The sequence below is a fragment of the Ahaetulla prasina genome, chromosome 13 (genome assembly GCF_028640845.1).
Source record: "Ahaetulla prasina isolate Xishuangbanna chromosome 13, ASM2864084v1, whole genome shotgun sequence".
NCBI classification, from domain to species: Eukaryota; Metazoa; Chordata; class Lepidosauria; order Squamata; family Colubridae; genus Ahaetulla; species Ahaetulla prasina.
In genome coordinates this window covers 3,501,313-3,521,415 of record NC_080551.1, presented here as the reverse complement: position 1 = coordinate 3,521,415, position 20,103 = coordinate 3,501,313, and the positions used below count along the sequence as shown (strand labels likewise).

Sequence of the window (20,103 nt, the reverse complement as noted above, 5' to 3'; positions counted from 1 at the left end):
GATCACACATTGCTCCCAGAAGCACGCTGAAGCCTGAAGATGACGAATGAGACTTCGTCGAAACGTCGCCAAGACACTTCCAATTTTACACGGAGAAAACCCGAATAACCAAAGACCTACATACAAACACCAAAAACCTCAGAAAACAAATATATATATGCACCGCCTGCCCCACCACATACATTGGACAAACCAACAGAAGAATAAGTGCACGATTGAAGAACACAAGAACTCATTCAAAAAGAGGAACCAACTTCTTCCCTGGTCCAACACTTTTAAAGTCACAGGACATGATATTGACTTTAAAAGACCAGAACTATCGCCAAAACTGAACACTTTAACAACAGAATAATCAGAGAAGCCATTGAGATAGAAAACGCCCACACAGCATGAACAAACGAGATGACACCTCCGCCTACCAGCCATTTGGAAACCCGCCTTATTGACAAACGAGTCCCTAACACGAGGAATGACACCAGACCCACACTCACGAGGTCCACACAGGATGTCACCACCGCACATCCACCCAGAAAGCAGACCCAAACCCACACTGATCATGAAGCACGACCAAGGACCAGAAGCCAGACCGCAGCTGCAACATTAGCCATTTCAAACCCCTCCAATCCATACATGCAGCAGACTGACACCCACTATGAAGATGTAGCACGACCACAAAGCCAAACAACAGCTATGCAGCTCACCAGCTCAAATCCCCCTGCAACACAGACTAAACTGAGCACAAACAAGCCCCCACCAACACAGGACACACCCCCAGCCAATCAGAGCACAGCCAAGCTCCCACCCAATCAGTTCAAATCCCCACTAGCAGTTAAAAGGAAGAAACAGCTGCGATCACACATTGCTCCCAGAAGCACGAAGCTGAAGCCTGAAGATGACGAATGAGACTTCGTCGAAACGTCGCCAAGACACTTCCAATTTTACGGGAGAAAACCCGAACAACCAAAGACCTATATACAAACACCCGCGAAAACCTCAGAAAACAAATATATATATATATATATATATATATATATATATATATATATATATGTGTGTGTGTGTGTGTGTGTGTGTGTGTGTGTGTGTGTGTGTGTGTGTGTGTGTGTGTGTGTGTGTGTGTGTCTTTGGTTATTCGGGTTTTCTCCCGCGTAAAATTGGAAGTGTCTTGGCAACGTTTCGACGAAGTCTCATTCGTCTGGGAGCAATGTGTGATTGCAGCTGTTTCTTCCTTTTTAACTGCTAGTGGGGGTTTGAACTGATTGGGTGGAGCTTGGCTGTGCTCTGATTGGATGGGTTTTGTTTTTGTTTTTGTTTTTTTGTGCTCTGATTGGCTGGGGGTATGTCCTGTTTGGGTGGGGGCTTGGTTGTGCTCCGGTCCGTGGCCAATAAGGCCCCCCTAATCTACAATCTTATTCAGGGGGGTGCCGCGGACTTTATAGGCATTACGGAGACCTGGTTGGGCGCAGAAGGGGGCGTGCCCCTGGTACAGATGTGCCCGCCAGGCTTCCGTGCATTTCATCAGCCGAGAGCCCAGGGTAGGGGTGGAGGGGTGGCGGTTGTGATCAGAGAGAGTCTGGAGCCGAGGGAGACCACTGTACCTCAGATTGCCGGGTGTGAATCCCTCTTTGTGAAGTGGGGCCATAGATGTCAGATGGGCTTGCTGGTCACGTACCTGGCTCCTTGCTGCGTGACAGCTGCCCTGCCCGAGCTCCTGGAGGTGCTTGCTGGGGTGGCAGTTGAGACCCCCAGACTTTTAGTCATGGGGGATTTTAACTTGCCATCTTCCGGCTCGTCATCGACAGCAGCTCGGGAGTTCACGGCTTCCATGACGGCCTTGGACCTGACTCAAGTAGTTGATGGCCCTACCCACATTGGGGGTGGTACACTCGATCTGATTTTTGTCTCTGGTCAGTGGTTGAGAGATCTGGACTTAAAGGAAATAGTCATTGAACCTTTGTCATGGTCAGATCACTCTCTCCTTCGCCTGGACTTTCTGACCGCCATCCAACACCGCAGGGAGACGGAGCCGATGCGTTGGTTCCGTCCCAGGCGCCTGATGGACCCGGAGAGGTTCCGGACGGAGCTTGGGCCATTCCCTGAGGGTCTGGCTCACGGCACATCTGAGGAACTTGTTGCGGCCTGGGAACGGCCGCGCGGGGCCTTAGATCGTGTCGTGCCTCTGCGGCCTCTGACCCGGCGCAGGTCCCAACCGGCTCCTTGGTTCTCCGAGGAGCTGAGGGGATGAAGCGCGGAGAAGGCGCCTAGAGAGTTCCTGGAGGTCTAGCCGTTCAGAGGCTGATCGGACACTAGTGAAGTCCTATACTAGGACTTACCTAGTGGCATTGAGGGAAGCGAGGCGCTACGCCTCCTCATTGCGTCGGCAGATAACCGCCCAGCCGCCCTGTTTGGGTGACTCGTTCCCTCCTTCACCAGGGGAGCGGGATGACCCGCTGCAGGGACGTGCTGAGGAGTTTAACGGTTATCTATACGATAAAATCGCTCAGCTCGGGATGGTTGGACCAAAATTGCGGTGACTCAGGTGAGACGCTGAGGGTGGTCTTGGTGACATTGTTTGGGATGAGTTTGACCCTGTGGCTCCGAGGACATGGACAGGTTGTTGGGTAGGTTGAATGCCACCACGTGTTTACTGGACCCGTGCCCTCCTGGCTGGTGCTGGCCACTCAGGAGGTGACACGAGGCTGGCTCCAGGCGATTCGACCGCTTCTTTGGTGGAGGTGTCTTTCCGGCCGCCTTGAAAGAGGCGGTGGTGAGGCCTCCTCAAGAAGCCTTCCTGGACCCGCTGTTTTAGGTAATTATCGTCCGGTCTCCAACCCGCCGCGGCGAAGGTTGTAGAGAGTATGGTGGCATATCAGTTTCCCTTGCACCTGGATGAAACTGTCTATCTAGACCCGTTCCAGTCCGGTTTCCGGCCCGGTTACAGCACGGAGACGGCTTTGGTCGCATTGGTGGATGATCTCTGGAGGGCCAGGGATAGGGGTTGTTCCTCTGCCCTGGTCCTATTAGACCTCTCAGCGGCTTTCGATACCATCGACCATGGTATCCTGCTGCGCCGGTTGGAGGGATTGGGAGTGGGAGGCACCGTTTATCGGTGGTTCTCCTCCTATCTCTCCGACCGGTCGCAGTCGGTGTTGACAGGGGGGCAGAGGTCGGCCCGAGGCGCCTCACTTGTGGGGTGCCGCAGGGGTCGATCCTCTCGCCCCTTCTGTTTAACATCTACATGAAGCCGCTGGGTGAGATCATCAGTGGTTTTGGTGTGAAGTACCAGCTGTATGCGGATGACACCCAGCTGTACTTTTCTACACCGGACCACCCCAACGAAGCTATCGAAGTGCTGTCCCGGTGTCTGGAGGCCGTACGGGTCTGGATGGGGAGAAACAGGCTCAAGCTCAATCCCTCCAAGACAGAGTGGCTGTGGATGCCGGCATCCCGGTACAGTCAGCTAAATCCGCGGCTGACCATTGGTGGCGAGTCATTGGCCCCGATGGAGAGGGTCCGCAACTTAGGCGTCCTCCTGGATGAACGGCTGTCTCTAGAAGATCATTTGACGGCCGTCTCCAGGAGAGCGTTCTACCAGGTTCGCCTGGTACGCCAGTTGCGTCCCTTTCTGGACCGGGATGCCCTATGCACGGTCACTCACGCACTCGTGACGTCTCGCCTGGATTACTGCAATGCTCTCTACATGGGGCTCCCTTGAAGGGCATCCGGAGGCTACAGTTAGTCAGAATGCAGCTGCGGGTGATAGATGGAGCCCCGTGGCTCCCGTGATAACACCCATCCTCGCAGACTGCACTGGCTACCTGTGGCCTTCGGGTGCCTTCAAGGTTTTGGTGACCACCTTTAAAGCGCTCCATGGCATAGGGCCGGGTTATTTACGGGACCGCCTACTGCTACCGAATACCTCTCACCGACCCGCGGCGCTCTCACAGAGAGGGACTCCTCAGGGTGCCGTCAGCGAGGCAATGTCGTCTGGCGGCGCCCAGGAAGGGCCTTCTCTGTGGGGCTCCCACCCTCTGGAACGAACTACCCCGGACTTCGCCAGCTGGACCTTCGACCTTCCGCCATGGGCTTAAGTGGAAATACTGGCTTCAATGTTATTGTCTAGGTGTAACTCCATTAGTTCAATGCCACTAATCATTGCCCTACTATTACTTTCCATTTGTCATTAATTTATTTTTTAAAAAAACAGAAGTCATTGCTGATCATGCTCTCCCCCTGCTCCATTCCCAGAAACTGGTCTCCGTTTCTAAGTTTTTGTAAGTTTAAAAACTGCATCATTTCCCCTTATTGCACACTTTTAAACGTTACCTACTTTCCCTTCTTCAGCTGCTTTCCCCATCCCCTTTTAAATTGTAAATTAAAACAGGATAAATTAAATTTATCCCGTTTTAAACTGTAAATCTGTTTGTATGTACGTCTTTGGTTATTCGGGTTTTCTCCCGCGTAAAATTGGAAGTGTCTTGGTGACGTTTCGACGAAGTCTCATTCGTCATCTTCAGGCTTCAGCTTCGTGCTTCTGGGAGCAATGTGTGATTGCAGCTGTTTCTTCCTTTTTAACTGCTAGTGGGGGTTTGAACTGATTGGGTGGGAGCTTGGCTGTGCTCTGATTGGATGGGGGTTTTTTTGTGCTCTGATTGGCTGGGGTGTGTCCTGTTTGGGTGGGGGCTTGGTTGTGCTCAGATTAGTCTGAGTTGCAGGGGGATTTGAGCTGGTGAGCTGCATTGCTGTTGTTTGGCTTCGTGTTCGTGGTTGTGCTACATCTTCATAGTGGGTGTCAGTCTGCTGCATATATGGATTGGAGGGGTTTGAAATGGCTAATGTTGCAGCTGCGGTCTGGCTTCTGGTCCTTGGTCGTGCTTCATGATCAGTGTGGGTTAGGGTCTGCTTTCTGGGTGGATGTGTGGTGGTGACATTCTGTGTGGACCTCGTGAGCGTGGGTCTGGTGTCATTCCTCGTGTTAGGGACTCGTTTGTCTATAAGGGCGGGTTTCCAAATGGCTGGTAGGCGGGAGGTATCATCTCGTTTGTTCATGCTGTGTGGGCGTTTTTCTATCTCGATGGCTTCTCTGATTATTCTGTTGTTAAAGTGTTCAGTTTTGGCAATAGTTCTGGTCTTTTTAAAGTCAATATCGTGTCCTGTGGCTTTAAGGTGTTGGACCAGGGAAGAAGTTGGTTCCTATATATATGTATGTAGGTCTTTGGTTATTCGGGTTTTCTCCGTAAAATTGAAGTGTCTTGGCGACGTTTCGATGAAGTCTCATTCGTCATCTTCAGGCTTCAGCTTCGTGCTTCTGGGAGCAATGTGTGATTGCAGCTGTTTCTTCCTTTTTAACTGCTAGTGGGGGTTTAAACTGATTGGGTGGAGCTTGGCTGTGCTCTGATTGGATGGGTTTTGTTTTTGTTTTGTGCTCTGATTGGCTGAGGTGTGTCCTGTTTGGGTGGGGGCTTGGTTGTGCTCAGATTAGAAGCTGAAGCCTGAAGATGACGAATGAGACTTCGTCGAAACGTCGCCAAGACACTTCCAATTTTACACGGGAGAAAACCCGAATAACCAAAGACCTACATACAAACACCCGCAAAAACCTCAGAAAACAAATATATATATGCACCGCCTGCCCCACCACATACATTGGACAAACCAACAGAAGAATAAGTGCACGCATTGAAGAACACAAGAACTCATTCAAAAAAGAGGAACCAACTTCTTCCCTGGTCCAACACTTTAAAGTCACAGGTCATGATATTGACTTTAAAAAGACCAGAACTATCGCCAAAACTGAACACTTTAACAACAGAATAATCAGAGAAGCCATTGAGATAGAAAAACGCCCACACAGCATGAACAAACGAGATGACACCTCCCGCCTACCAGCCATTTGGAAACCCGCCCTTATTGACAAACGAGTCCCTAACACGAGGAATGACACCAGACCCACACTCACGAGGTCCTCACAGGATGTCACCACCGCACATCCACCCAGAAAGCAGACCCAAACCCACACTGATCATGAAGCACGACCAAGGACCAGAAGCCAGACCGCAGCTGCAACATTAGCCATTTCAAACCCCTCCAATCCATACATGCAGCAGACTGACACCCACTATGAAGATGTAGCACGACCACAAAGCCAAACAACAGCTATGCAGCTCACCAGCTCAAATCCCCCTGCAACACAGACTAAACTGAGCACAAACAAGCCCCCACCAACACAGGACACACCCCCAGCCAATCAGAGCATTCAAACCTCTCCATCATCAGCCAGTCCCACCTCAATCAGTTCAAACCCCCACTAGCAGTTAAAGGAAGAAACAGCTGCGATCACACATTGCTCCCAGAAGCTGAAGCCTGAAGATGACGAATGAGACTTCGTCAAACGTCGCCAAGACACTTCAATTTTACGCAGGAGAAAACCGAATAACCAAAGACCTACATACAAACACCCGCGAAAACCTCAGAAAACATATATATATCTCATTAAATTTTGGTTTTATTCCTTCAGATGGGAAATTGCTGTCCGATGATGTCACTCACTATCTTGTGCCTGACTGGAAGGTGCTTCAAGATTACCTGGAGATTCTGGAATTACCTGAGCTGAAGGGGCTGGTTTTCATGCAGACAGCATGTCAAGCGATGCAGCAACAAAGAGGACGCAGGTATTTGGTTTTCTCCGGGAGGGTTAATTTACAGGCCGGTGCAGTCCTAGGTTGCATCCACGGAGGCCGTTTCAAGATCATGTGAGATGATAGTCCTCTTTATGTTATTTATTGATTTATCAAACTTCTTAGCTGCCCATCTCCATCACAAAGGGACTATTTGCTGCACACACTTGGAATACAGGGAGTCCTCAACAAACGACCACAACTGAGCCCCAAATTTCTGCGGCTAAGGGAGACATTCGCTAAGTGAGTTTTGTCCCATTATATGACCTTTCTTGCCACCGTTGTTAAGTGAATCTGGCTTCCCCATTGAGTTTGCTTGTCAGAAGGTCACAGAAGGGGATCACATGACCCCACGACACTGCAACCGTCATAAATATGGGTCAGTTGCCAGGTGTCTGAATATTGATCACATGACCATGGGGGGTGCTGCAAGGATCATACGTGTGAAAAATGGTCAAGTCACTTTTTCCAGTGCCCCTGTAACTTTGAATGGTCTTTAAATGAACTGTTGTGAGGACTACAAGTACCAGGTGTTTCACCTGTAACAGGCATGCGCTAAGAAGGCCTATAAAAATCCTTCTTCCAGAGCGTTGCCTGCTTAGCTGGCAGTAATGAACTCTTCTTGTGAGGCTGATCCTTCTCTGTAGGATTGACTCCCACATCCCAGGATAAATGCAGTTGCTTTAAATGCCACATGCTGCCGCCCTTGTGGGTTTCAATGCAGAATTTGAGATTGAATCCAAGAGGCTGCTCAGCCCCAGGAGAGCTTAAAACCTCAGTTATGCTTGTAGCCAAACCCTCGTTTCGTAGCCTTGAGGCTCCCGTTGATGGCAGAATAAATTTTCTCCCCTCCCCCAAAAGGTTAGTTGTTAAGTGGAAATACTGGCTTCAATGTTATTGTCTAGGTGTAACTCCTTTAGTTCAATGCCACTAATCATTGCCCTACTATTACTTTCCATTTGTCATTAATTTATTTTTTAAAAAAACAGAAGTCATTGCTGATCATGCTCTCCCCCTGCTCCATTCCCAGAAACTGGTCTCCGTTTCTAAGTTTTTGTAAGTTTAAAAACTGCATCATTTCCCCTTATTGCACACTTTTAAACGTTACCTACTTTCCCTTCTTCAGCTGCTTTCCCCATCCCCTTTTAAATTGTAAATTAAAACAGGATAAATTAAATTTATCCCGTTTTAAACTGTAAATCTGTTTGTATGTACGTCTTTGGTTATTCGGGTTTTCTCCCGCGTAAAATTGGAAGTGTCTTGGTGACGTTTCGACGAAGTCTCATTCGTCATCTTCAGGCTTCAACGTGCTTCTGGGAGCAATGTGTGATTGCAGCTGTTTCTTCCTTTTAACTGCTAGTGGGGTTTGAACTGATTGGGTGGAGCTTGGCTGTGCTCTGATTGGATGGGGTTTTTGTGCTCTGATTGGCTTGGGGTGTGTCCTGTTTGGGTGGGGGCTTGTTTGTGCTCAAATTAGTCTGAGTTGCAGGGGGATTTGAGCTGGTGAGCTGCATAGCTGTTGTTTGGCTTCGTGTTCGTGGTCGTGCTACATCTTCATAGTGGGTGTCAGTCTGCTGCATGTATGGATTGGAGGGGTTTGAAATGGCTAATGTTGCAGCTGCGGTCTGGCTTCTGGTCCTTGGTCGTGCTTCATGATCAGTGTGGGTTTGGGTCTGCTTTCTGGGTGGATGTGTGGTGGTGACATCCTGTGTGGACCTCATGAGTGTGGGTCTGGTGTCCTTCCTCGTGTTAGGGACTCGTTTGTCAATAAGGGCGGGTTTCCAAATGGCTGGTAGGCGGGAGGTATCATCTCGTTTGTTCATGCTGTGTGGGCGTTTCTCTATCTCGATGGCTTCTCTGATTATTCTGTTGTTAAAGTGTTCAGTTTTGGCAATAGTTCTGGTCTTTTTAAAGTCAATATCGTGTCCTGTGGCTTTAAGGTGTTGGACCAGGGAAGAAGTTGGTTCCTATATATATGTATGTAGGTCTTTGGTTATTCGGGTTTTCTCCCGCGTAAAATTGGAAGTGTCTTGGCGACGTTTCGATGAAGTCTCATTCGTCATCTTCAGGCTTCAGCTTCGTGCTTCTGGGAGCAATGTGTGATTGCAGCTGTTTCTTCCTTTTTAACTGCTAGTGGGGGTTTAAACTGATTGGGTGGAGCTTGGCTGTGCTCTGATTGGATGGGTTTTGTTTTTGTTTTTTTGTGCTCTGATTGGCTGAGGGTGTGTCCTGTTTGGGTGGGGGCTTGGTTGTGCTCAGATTAGAAGCTGAAGCCTGAAGATGACGAATGAGACTTCGTCGAAACGTCGCCAAGACACTTCCAATTTTACGCAGGAGAAAACCGAATAACCAAAGACCTACATACAAACACCCGCGAAAACCTCAGAAAACATATATATATCTCATTAAATTTTGGTTTTATTCCTTCAGATGGGAAATTGCTGTCCGATGATGTCACTCACTATCTTGTGCCTGACTGGAAGGTGCTTCAAGATTACCTGGAGATTCTGGAATTACCTGAGCTGAAGGGGCTGGTTTTCATGCAGACAGCATGCCAAGCGATGCAGCAACAAAGAGGACGCAGGTATTTGGTTTTCTCCGGGAGGGTTAATTTACAGGCCAGTGCAGTCCTAGGTTGCATCCACGGAGGCAGTTTCAAGATCATGTGATATGATAGTCCTCTTTATGTTATTTATTGATTTATCAAACTTCTTAGCTGCCCATCTCCATCACAAAGGGACTATTTGCTGCACACACTTGGAATACAGGGAGTCCTCAACAAACGACCACAACTGAGCCCAAAATTTAAGTTGTTAAGTGAGACATTTGTTCAGTGAATTTTGCCCCTTTTTACCTCTTTTCTTGCCACATTTGTTAAGAGTTGAAGTTAGTCATTAAGTGAATTTGGCTTCCCCATTGACTTTGCTTGTCAGAGGGTTGCAAGAGGCGATCACTGCGACGGTCATAAATGCGAGTCAGTTGCCAAGTGCCTGAATTTTGATCATGTGACCACGGGGAGGCTGCAACGGTCGTAAGCATGAAAAATAGTCATAAGTCACTTATTTCAGTGGCATTGTAACTTTGAACCGTCACTAAATAACTCTTGTGAATCGAGGGCTACCTGTCCTGTGTCCAGTTCTGGTCACCATGATACAGAAAAAGATGTTGAGACCATAGAAAGAGTGTAGAGAAGAACAACAAAGAGGACAAGGGGACTGGAAGCTAAACCATAAGATGAATCGTTAAGGGAACTCAATATATCCAGTCTAATGAAGAGAAGGATTAGGGGGGAAAGTGACAGCCGTCTTACAGTACTTGAAGGGCTTTCACAGAGAAGAGGGGGTCAACCTATTCTCCAAAGCACCACAGGGCAAGAAAAGAAGTAATGGATAGAAGATCATTAAAAGGAGATTCAACCTGGAAATAAGGAGGAATTTTCTGACAGTGAGAACAGTCAACCCATGGAACAGAAGTTGCCTTCAGAAGTTGTGGGAGCTTCATCACTGGAGGCTTTCAAGAAGAGACTGGACTGTCATCTGTCAGAAATGGTGTAGGGTCTCCTGCTTGGGCGGGGGAGTTGAACTAGATGACCTAGAAAGTCTCCTCCAACTCTGTTAATTTGTTAGGCTTGCTTCTGGAAGTTGTGAGTTCTCCATCATTGGAGGTTTTTTTGGGCAGCCGTTTGTCTGGAATGGTATAGGATCTCCTGCTTGAGCAGGGCTTGGAGTAGAAAACCTCCAAGGTCACTATTATTCTAAGTTCTGAATTGTTTCCAGTTGCTTTCCCACCAAGATCCAAGCGGTTTGAAGGTGTTGGAATAGTGGCTAGAGAAATCCAGGTTCAGCATTGCCATCAGCCACAGAAATTCAGAGCTGTTCCTCAGCCCAACCGAGGGCTGACCGGGTGGTTGTTGGGGAGGGGGAGAGAATGGGGGGAGCAGGAGGGGGTTGCATGTGTGTGTTGCTTTGAGCTCCTTTAGGAAAGGTAGGATGTAAATCCAACCTCTTCTGTTACTTCAGTTTTCACCTACAATTGATGGATATTTGTGTTTTCACACCTAGATTGATGATGAAGAAAAACATGCATGCATCAATCAATCCATAATAGACTGCTAATAAAATGAAAAAAATGAAGATTTGCAGGCCCCTCTTTATTTCATGTGCCTTGCAAATTAATAGCTGAAAATCTCATATTCCTTCAGACTTGAGTTTGCAGATTTATTTCAGATTTACAGTGGCACTGGAAAAGCCAAGATATACAGAATCAAACTCTAAAAAGTGTACCGTAGTCTCTTTTTTAAAAATCCATTACAAAGGTTAATAATATGCCTTGGCGATTATATGAATATACCCGTGCTCTAAATACCCTTGAGACCTGAAAGGTTAATCAGGGATTTTTTTCTAGCCGACATTAATTATAGCATCATTATCTATGAATATATTTCAGAGGTAATGGAGGATTCTAATCCAAAGTCCTAATACAGCAGGTTAATAAAAATGTTTAAAATCTTTCTGCCACTGGGTATGTTTGTTGGGGTTTTTTTTTTTTACTGTCGGACCCTCCCTGGATTGTGAAAATGATTCCATGTTATGCCTGTAAAATACTTCTTAATCTTTTCCATTCTTGACGCACAATCTGCCATTTGCCTCCCCGCGCAACCTTCCTGCAGTCTGACAGATGGGGTCAAATGTTCCTCACTGACTTGGAAGACATGGATGCAATGGCATATTTCAGCGGCGTAAATGAATTGTTTTTGACTGACACTTTATTCACATAAATTCTTATGCATAGTTTGAATATTTAAGGATTTGGAATACAATAATCCTTTATTTAGAAATTTTGACTTACATTGCATTTTTGTGAGTTTTCAGAGGTGTTGCTTTTAGTAGATGAAGATGGATGAACTAGGCTAGCGATGGCTAACCTTTTTGCCATTGCATGCCAGGAGGGAGGGGGGGCGCTGGGGATGTGCGCGCGTGCCCACACCCATAATTCTGTGCGCCCTGTGCATGCGCGCGTGACCCTCCTGCTCCTGGCACGCAAGGGCCCTGTAGGCCTGTTTTTCTCTCTCACCAGGCTCCAGAGCCTCTCTATGAGTCTGGGGAGGGTGAAAACAGCCTTCCCCACCTTCCCAGGAGGCCCACTGGAGGCCAAAAACGGCCTGTTTCCCAGCTTCTGGTTGGACAGGAAGTGACATTTTTTGCTGTCCTCAGCCTCCAGAGACCCCTAGAGAGGCTCTAGGAGCCAGGTGAGAGAGAAAAATGGGTCTTCCCCACCACCCCCCAGGCCCTCCGGAGGCAGGAAACAGCTTGTTTCCCTACTTCTGTTGGGCCCAAAAGGCCAGAAAATCAGTTGGTCGGCGCACGCGTGTGCACTGGAGCTGAGCTCGCATGCCCATTGATATGGCTACACATGCCACCTGTGGCACGCGTGCCATAGGTTCGCCATCACAGAGCTAGGCTTTTAATCTTGGGTGGGTCTGCTAGTGAGTTGGGGGTCTCTTTAAGACTCTTCAGACCTCAGCTTCGCTTCCCCAATGAAGGTGTGGGGGAGGCGAGGAAGCCGCTGTCCTTACTTTGGCTGTGGGACCCTGAAGAAAAGTGAGTCTTAGGTAAGGCAAGGGCAACGGGACCCCGGTCATTATAGAATTAGCAGGAAACATCGGTTGCAGGAGGATTTGTTGAGCGCCAGATGCTTTGGGTGCTTCGCAGCTTTGTGTTTGTTGAGTCAAAGTGCTGGAATGTAATTTGAATTATGCTTCTCCCACATTCCCATTCTGTTACTTTTACATATGGAGTTACACATAGAATCATAAGGCTGCAAGAGACCGCGGGGGTCTTCTAGCAGCCCCCTGGCCAAGATCATAGAATCAAAGGGCTGGAAGGGACCGCGGGGGTCTTCTAGTCCAGCCCTCTGGCCAAGATCATAGAATCAAAGGGCTAGAAGGTACCTCGGGGGTCTTCTAGTCCAGCCCCCTGGCCAAGATCATAGAATCGTAGAGCTGGAAGGGACCTCGGGGGGTCTTCTAGTCCAGCCCCCTGGCCAAGATCATAGAATCGTAGGGCTGGAAGGGACCTCAGGGGTCTTCTAGTCCAGCCCCCTGGCCAAGATCATAGAATCAAAGGGCTGGAAGGGGCCTCAGGGGTCTTCTAGCAGCCCCCTGGCCAAGATCATAGAATCGTAGGGCTGGAAGGTACCTCGGGGGTCTTCTAGTCCAGCCCCCTGGCCAAGATCATAGAATCGTAGGGCTGGAAGGGACCTCGGGGGTCTTCTAGTCCAGCCCCCTGGCCAAGATCATAGAATCAAAGGGCTAGAAGGGACCTCGGGGGTCTTCTAGTCCAGCCCCCTGGCCAAGATCATAGAATCGTAGGGCTAGAAGGGACCTCGGGGGTCTTCTAGTCCAGCCCCCTGGCCAAGATCATAGAATCGTAGGGCTAGAAGGGACCTCGGTGGTCTTCTAGTCCAGCCCCCTGGCCAAGATCATAGAATCGTAGGGCTGGAAGGGACCTCGGGGGTCTTCTAGTCCAGCCCCCTGGCCAAGATCATAGAATCGTAGGGCTGGAAGGGACCTCGGGGGTCTTCTAGTCCAGCCCTCTGGCCAAGATCATAGAATCAAAGGGCTAGAAGGGACCTCGGGGGTCTTCTAGTCCAGCCCCCTGGCCAAGATCATAGAATCGTAGGGCTGGAAGGGACCTCGGGGGTCTTCTAGTCCAGCCCCCTGGCCAAGGCAGCAGAACTTGTTCCATACAGGACAAATGGGTGCCTATAATCCCCTCCAGGGATGAAGCCCTCACAACTCCAGGGAGGGAAGCTGTTCCATTGACTAATTGTTCTCACTATCAGGAAATTCCTCCTTCGTTCTTCCTTTAACGAGGTAGCATTGGACAGTCATTTGTCTAGGAGGGTAGAGGGTGTCCTACCTTAGCAAGAGGTTGGACTAGAAAATTTTCAAGTATTGGTTATAGAAAACCTATATTTCAGTGGTGAAATCCAATTTTTTTTACTACCGGCTCTGTGGGTGTGCCTTGGTGGGTGTGGCAGGGGAAGGATGCTGCAAAATCTCCATTCCTTCCCCACTTCTGGGTGAAGGATATTGCAAAATCTCCATTCCCATCCTACTTCTGAGGCCAGCCAGAGATGGTATTTGCCGGTTCTCCGAATTACTCAAAATTTCTGCTACCAGTTCTCCAGAACCTGCTAGATTTTACCCCTGCTATATTTATTTTCTTTTGGGAATGGGCATCAGAATTTCATTTTTTAATGTGTGCCAGGGTGTTCATAGAAAAAAAGTGAAATAAAGCTTGTCTTGTCTTGTCTTTATCTGTCTTTGTCTTTACCTTTATCTTTTTCTTATCCTATTCTATAATTGTTCTATAATTCAGAATTTTGAATTATAGAACAATTAAAGGAAGTAAAGGAAGGCTGGCCCACAAACCTCTCTGGCGCTTTTGTTGGCAAGAGAAGCTTGCTGTTCCTTCGTTCACTGACGATTTGGTTGGATTTAAATTGATTTCATTTCATTTATGGTATATGACTGTCTGTTTACAACTACAGGCAGTCCTCGACTTATAACCATAATTGAGACCCACGTTTCTGTTGCTAAGTGAGACATTTGTTAAGTGAGTTTTGGCCCGTGTTACGACCTTCCTTGCCACATTTGTTAAGTGAATCCCTGCAGTTGTTAACTTAGTAACATGGTTGTTAAGTGAATCTGGTTCCCCACTAACTTTACTCGTCAGAAAGACGGCCACTGTGACCGTCATAAATGCGAGTCAGTTGCCAAGCAGCTGGATTTTGATCACATGACCACGGGGATGCTGCAGCGGTCCTAAAATGTGAAAAACAAGCCATAAGTCACTTTTTTTCAGTGACGTTGTAACTTCGAACGGTCACTCATTGAGCTGTTGTAAGTCAAGGACTGCCTGTACATGACTCTGAGCGGCTCATTGCATCAACGGACTCGACCAAACACTTTTAAAATGTGCCCAGCTGCAGCCCCCGCTGGCAGGAACAGCCCTTCCATTGACCTCGCAGAAGAAGCTGCTGGCATTCTCATTGGCAGGCAAAGCAGGACAAGGAGAGGATGCCCAGGTAGGGACGGGTAGCGTGGCCGGTGAAAACGCCGTAGGACAACACCTGGCCAGCCACCTGCTCCTCACCGAAGCGGTTGATGCCCTCCGATAAATCACTGCCATAAGATGAAAGGCAAATATAAAACAGAGCGCAGAAGAAAACACATTCAGGCCATCTTGTCACATTACATAATTCCTTTGATATAGCTGTTCAATAATTTCAAAATACGACATTGTTTCTAAAAAAAAACACAACCCTCTGCCACTGCTGTTCTTAGTGTAGTTTATCATAACATATTATCTGAAGGTCTCTGTGTGTGTTTGTGTTTGTGTGTGTGTGTGTGTGTGTGTAGGTCTTTGGTTTTATATATATATCCTGATCTCCTGGCAGCAGAAGGCTGCAAATGATTTGAGCAGGAAAGTCTAAATATGAGGGATGACTGTTTCGGGTCTTAAATAATGAAGTTGTTCTCTCTCAAACGGTCTGTTGTCTTCTGTTTCTTCTACAGGCAGTACAATAAACTGCGGAATTTAGTGAGGGATGCCCGTCGCGATTGCATTATCTTTTTTAATGAATTCCAGCTGCTTTCTTATTTGCCACGAGAGCGGGGAGAATCGCTGGAGACATGGCAGACCAGGTACGTGCTCCACATAACGCGGCCCTGAGCAGTACAACTTTGGCTCAACTTTGGCGACACCTTCATGGTCATCAGGCCTGTCCAGCCCTGGCCTGGCCTGGCGGGGTGTGTGTGTGTGTGTGTGTGTGTGTGTGATCATTGTCTTGTAGAGGGAGTCCTTGACTTACGGCCACAACTGAGCCTAAGTGAGACATTTGTTAAATGAGTTTTGTCCCATATTTCCACTTGCCACATTTGCTAAGTGAATTATTGCCAGGTGTTAAATTAGTCACACCGTTGTTGTTAAATGAATTTGGCTTCCTCACTGGCTTCTGCTTGTCAGAAGGTCACGAAAGGGGATCACGTGACCCTGGGACACTGCAACCGTCATAAATGTGAGTCAGTGGCCAAGCATCCAAATGTAAATCACATGACCCTGGGGATGCTGTGACGGTCGTAAGTGTGAAAAACGTTCATAAGTCAACTTTTTTCAATGCAGGTTGTAACTTTGAACGGTCACTAAGCAAACTGTTGTAAGTTGAGGACTACCTGTAAACAAACAAAACACTGGATCTGGATCTGCCTACCTGGATCTGACTGGGGTGACACAGAAATATGATGTGCATTTTCTTGTATTTATGTGTTCTACTCTTATTTTTCACATATGGTCTTATTCGCTGTCCCCTATTTTATATTCTGATGAAATAAATTCGGATAAGGCCTAATCGATCAAGTATTTCAGTAAAGTAATGTGGAAGGAGCTCCCTTTAGTCTTGATCAGTGAACCCTTGAAGGACTGCGTAGGCTTAGAGGGTTGTGGCATGTTTTCAAACGGCAGACATTAAGTCGTACAAACTGCGGGGATCAGAGAAAAAGGAGAAGATGTAACATGACATCCAAAGATAAATGCGATCACTGATTCTCCTAGGAGTATTTACAACGCCTCCGTGTGGTACTATAATCACTTCTCGGGCCAGATGCCCATCGTCATGGTAACAGAGGACGAAGAGGCTGTACAACTGTTTGGAAGTGAAACGGAAGGCGTCTTTGTGATCTCATTCAAGGTAATGCCTTTGTGCTGGTCTTTTGTGTGTTGGCTTATGACTTTAGCTACTTTGGGGCTACTTAGGACCTGGATTCAAAGTTCTGACGGCTGCCCACCACCAACGCCTGACTGAACTTGGGGCGTCTGGCATTGCAGCCGTATTTAAGGCCGTTTGAAGCATCCTGTGTTCACGTGGTCATGTTTTTTTATTCATTTAATTTATTTAGAAAATGTATATTACCACCTACTCACACATAGCGATCCAAGGTGGCTTACAAGTAGGGGTGAAATGCTCCCGGTTTGGACCGGATCACCTGATGGTACCGATGGTGGCGGGTGGTTCGGCGAATTGGTAGCAAAAATCCCTGCCCCCCCCCACCTGAGTCACGTGATCATCAGAGGTTTTGGGTTTTTTTACTTTTAAAAGCATTTTTTCTTCGGCCGAAAAAATGCTTTTAAAAGTTAAAAAAAAAAGCCTCTGATGATCGCATGGCTCAGCTGGGATCGTCAGAGGCTTTTAAAAGCATTTTTTTGCAACCTCTTCAGCCGAAGAGGTTGTTTAAAAAATTCTTTTAAAGGGTTCTGGCGATCAGGCAACTCAGCTGGGATCCTCAGAACCCTTTCAAAGCATTTTTTCTACAAGCTCTTTGACTGAACAGGTTGTAGAAAAAATGCTTTTAAAAGTAAAAAGTAAAAAAAAAAAGTTGGTCACGCCCACCCAGTCCCATTATCCCAGCAAGCCACGCCCACCCACCAAGCCACGCCCACAGAACTGGTAGTAACAAATTTTACATTTCACCACTGCTTACAAGGATATAAAAACGCAATATAAAAGAAAAATAATAAAAAAGAAAAATAATAAAATAATAACACCCCCCACCCCAACCTCCCCCCACCCTGGCGACAACACACATTCATACACCAGTTTTGCTTAAAACTGGCACTTCCGCGTTTTGGCAACCATTGGTTCACCTAACCATGGTGGCGTTCATTTAACAACTGTTGCCAAAAAAAAAAAAAAGTTGTAAAAAAGTCATGTGAACAACCCATTTGCAAACATCACAGCCATGAGGGGCAGGCTCCCGTATGGTCGTAAATCGAGGACTACCTGTAATAGACTTTCAGGTTCTTTATTTTCTCAATCACGAAGAGGGATCTGGATCTGTCCCTTTAGAACGGGAGGGAGGAATTCTCCCCCCCCCATAAAGTACCATTGGCCCAGTTTGGAGTCATTCCTGATGTTGAGGGGATCCACAACCACATTTGAGGGCAAAGAGGCATTTGCTGCCTTTCAGAAATGAGTTTTGTGCTCTCCACCACCTTACCTTCCTATTGACTGCAAGTCCCTTAACTTGTTTAAGGTACCATAAGGTAATGGTAAAGGTTCCCCTCGCACATATGTGTTAGCTGTTCCCGACTCTAGGGGGCAGTGCTCATCTCCCTTTCAAAGCCGAAGAGCCAGCGCTGTCCGAAGACATCTCCCTGGTCATGTGGCCGGCATGACTCAACGCCAAAGGCGCACGGAATGCTGTTACTTTCCCACCAAAGGTGGTCCCTATTTTTCTACTTGCATTTTTTACGTGCTTTCGAACTGCTAGGTTGGCAGGAGCTGGGACAAGTCATGGGAGCTCACCCCATTACGCGGCACTAGGGATTCAAACCGTCGACCTTCTGATCGACAAGCTCAGCATCTTAGCTACTGAGCCCATCAATTCCAGACTAGCTTGTGAGAACCTTCAGGCTCTTAGAAGAGGAAGTTGACTGTTCTGCTGGGTTTTAAGGTCCAGGCACAAAAGAAACACAACCTGGTTTTGACAGAACCAGGTAGGCAGCTGGCCATGAATCTGCCTCCAAGACTCTCTCCGGATGCGAGTTCAGAGGAGGGTGAGTTTGAGTCGGCAGAGTAAAGCGCAGAGCTGAGTGTTGGTCAGGATTGGGGCTCAGAGAGTGCTGGCCCGACGGAACAGCCTCAGCTAGGTCAGAACAGAACAGAATAACAAGAGTTGGAAGGGACCTTGGAGGTCTTCTAGTCCAACCCCCTGCTTAGGCCACTTGAGACAAATGGTCATCAGACAAGGAACAGGCTGAAGCTGGCAAACTGCACCCGGTTGGCCAGGAGGCTCCAGGCTAGGACTGGGAGCAGCAGCTGCCTTTTAGCAATGAGGAGGAGGTGATGTCTACACCTCCTCCTGATCCAAGGCTATGTAGAGCAGAGAGGGGGCAGGCACAACACCCGTCATCTAGGCTACTCATGTGGAGGCAACCTCGCCTCTCATGAAAGGCTGCACTGCATCACCTACCGTATTTTTCGGACTATAAGACGCACCTTTTCCCCAAAAAAAGAGGGTGAAAATCTGGGTGCGTCTTATACTCCGAATGTAGCCCCACCCAGCTTCTCAAACTGAGGTTTCAGAGGCTGAAAAAAGCAGCAGAAACGAAGCTTCAGAAAAAAAAGCCCCCAAATAGAGTTTCTGAAAAAAAGCCTCCCAAACAGAGCTTCAGAGGCCTTTTTTCTGAAGTTCTGTTTTGGAGGCTTTCAGAGGCAGAAACATAAGTTTTTTCTGAAATGGAGTTTCAGAAGTTTCAGAAGCAGAAAAAAAGTAAAAAAAAAAAAAAGTAAGGCACAGAGCTCACAACCAAGGAACCTGTTGCTAAAATTCACCTCTGGGAACAGCTGATTGGGGGCATTCCAGGAGGCCAATCCACTTGCCAATCAGCTTTTTTCTTATTTTCCTCCCCAAAATCTAAGGTGCCTCTTATACTCCGGTGCATCTTATACGCCGAAAATACGGAACTTAATCCCTCCCTGAGGACTTGAGTGTTGTTGGAGCAACGTTCCCGGTTCTGTGCCTTGTGTGTTTGTGCCGTGTATCCTGACCCTTTGACTCTTGGACTGCTTTCCTGGACTTCATGCGTGCCCTTTAGACTCGGTTGCCCAGTGACTCTCATACTGTGCTCAGAATCCGGACCTGTACAGCAGGGCTGCTTTCCAAGGACCTGTTTTTTGGGGGGGTTGAATAAACACCTGTAGAACTCTTGCTGTACATGTGGGGGAGTGTGGACATGCACCCAGCTCCTTTGCACTGTTGTCCTGTGCACTGTGCATCTCAACTCCTTGCAGAAAAGTAATGGACATCTTGCTCTCCTCACTTCAGTCACTGGAAGTACCATTAACTGGTCTTCCCTGGGCCTCGTAATGGTATGTGGGAATGGCCTTGGAGACGGGAGGAAGAGCTGCAGGTGAGTGAATGGTTGGATAAGAGGCTGCATAAGCAACAGAGGCATGGCAAACAGCTCAGAAAGGAGTTTCTTGGGTGTAAAGGGGACAGGAGGAGAGATGTACATTGAGACTTGTAAGATTCTGTTAATGCAATCTTAGTGTAAAGTACAACTACTTCTTGGCAGGGGTGAAAAAATGCTTTTAAAAGTAAAAAAAAAAGCCTCCAATTATCACGCGGCTCAGCTGGGATCGTCAGAACCCTTTCAAACCTTTTTTTCTACAAGCTCTTCGGCCAAAGAGGTTGTAGAAAAAATGCTTTTAAAAGTAAAAAAAAAAAGTCCATCCAGTTACATTACCCTCCCCCCCAAGCCACGCCCACAGAACTGGTAGTAACGAATTTTACATTTCACTCCTGGCTCCTTGGTGGGGATGTTTCTTAACTGGCCTGCCTTGAAGAGCTGACATCCATCTT

General features: G+C 47.6%; 1 protein-coding gene across 2 annotated transcripts in view; it reads left to right on the top strand.

Moving 5' to 3' along the window:
- The window catches only part of DIS3L (DIS3 like exosome 3'-5' exoribonuclease), a 47,345-nt gene that overhangs the window by 5,507 nt on the left and 21,735 nt on the right, over nt 1-20,103 (top strand). Inside the window, exons 2-4 of one of the 2 annotated variants that reach the window (XM_058156781.1) lie at nt 6,518-6,671; nt 15,259-15,387; nt 16,295-16,430. In XM_058156781.1, the coding sequence (XP_058012764.1) occupies nt 6,518-6,671; nt 15,259-15,387; nt 16,295-16,430 (419 nt within the window). Of the gene's footprint in view, nt 1-6,517; nt 6,672-9,109; nt 9,262-15,258; nt 15,388-16,294; nt 16,431-20,103 lie in introns of those variants that run through there. The other variant, XM_058156782.1, reaches the window with a different exon arrangement.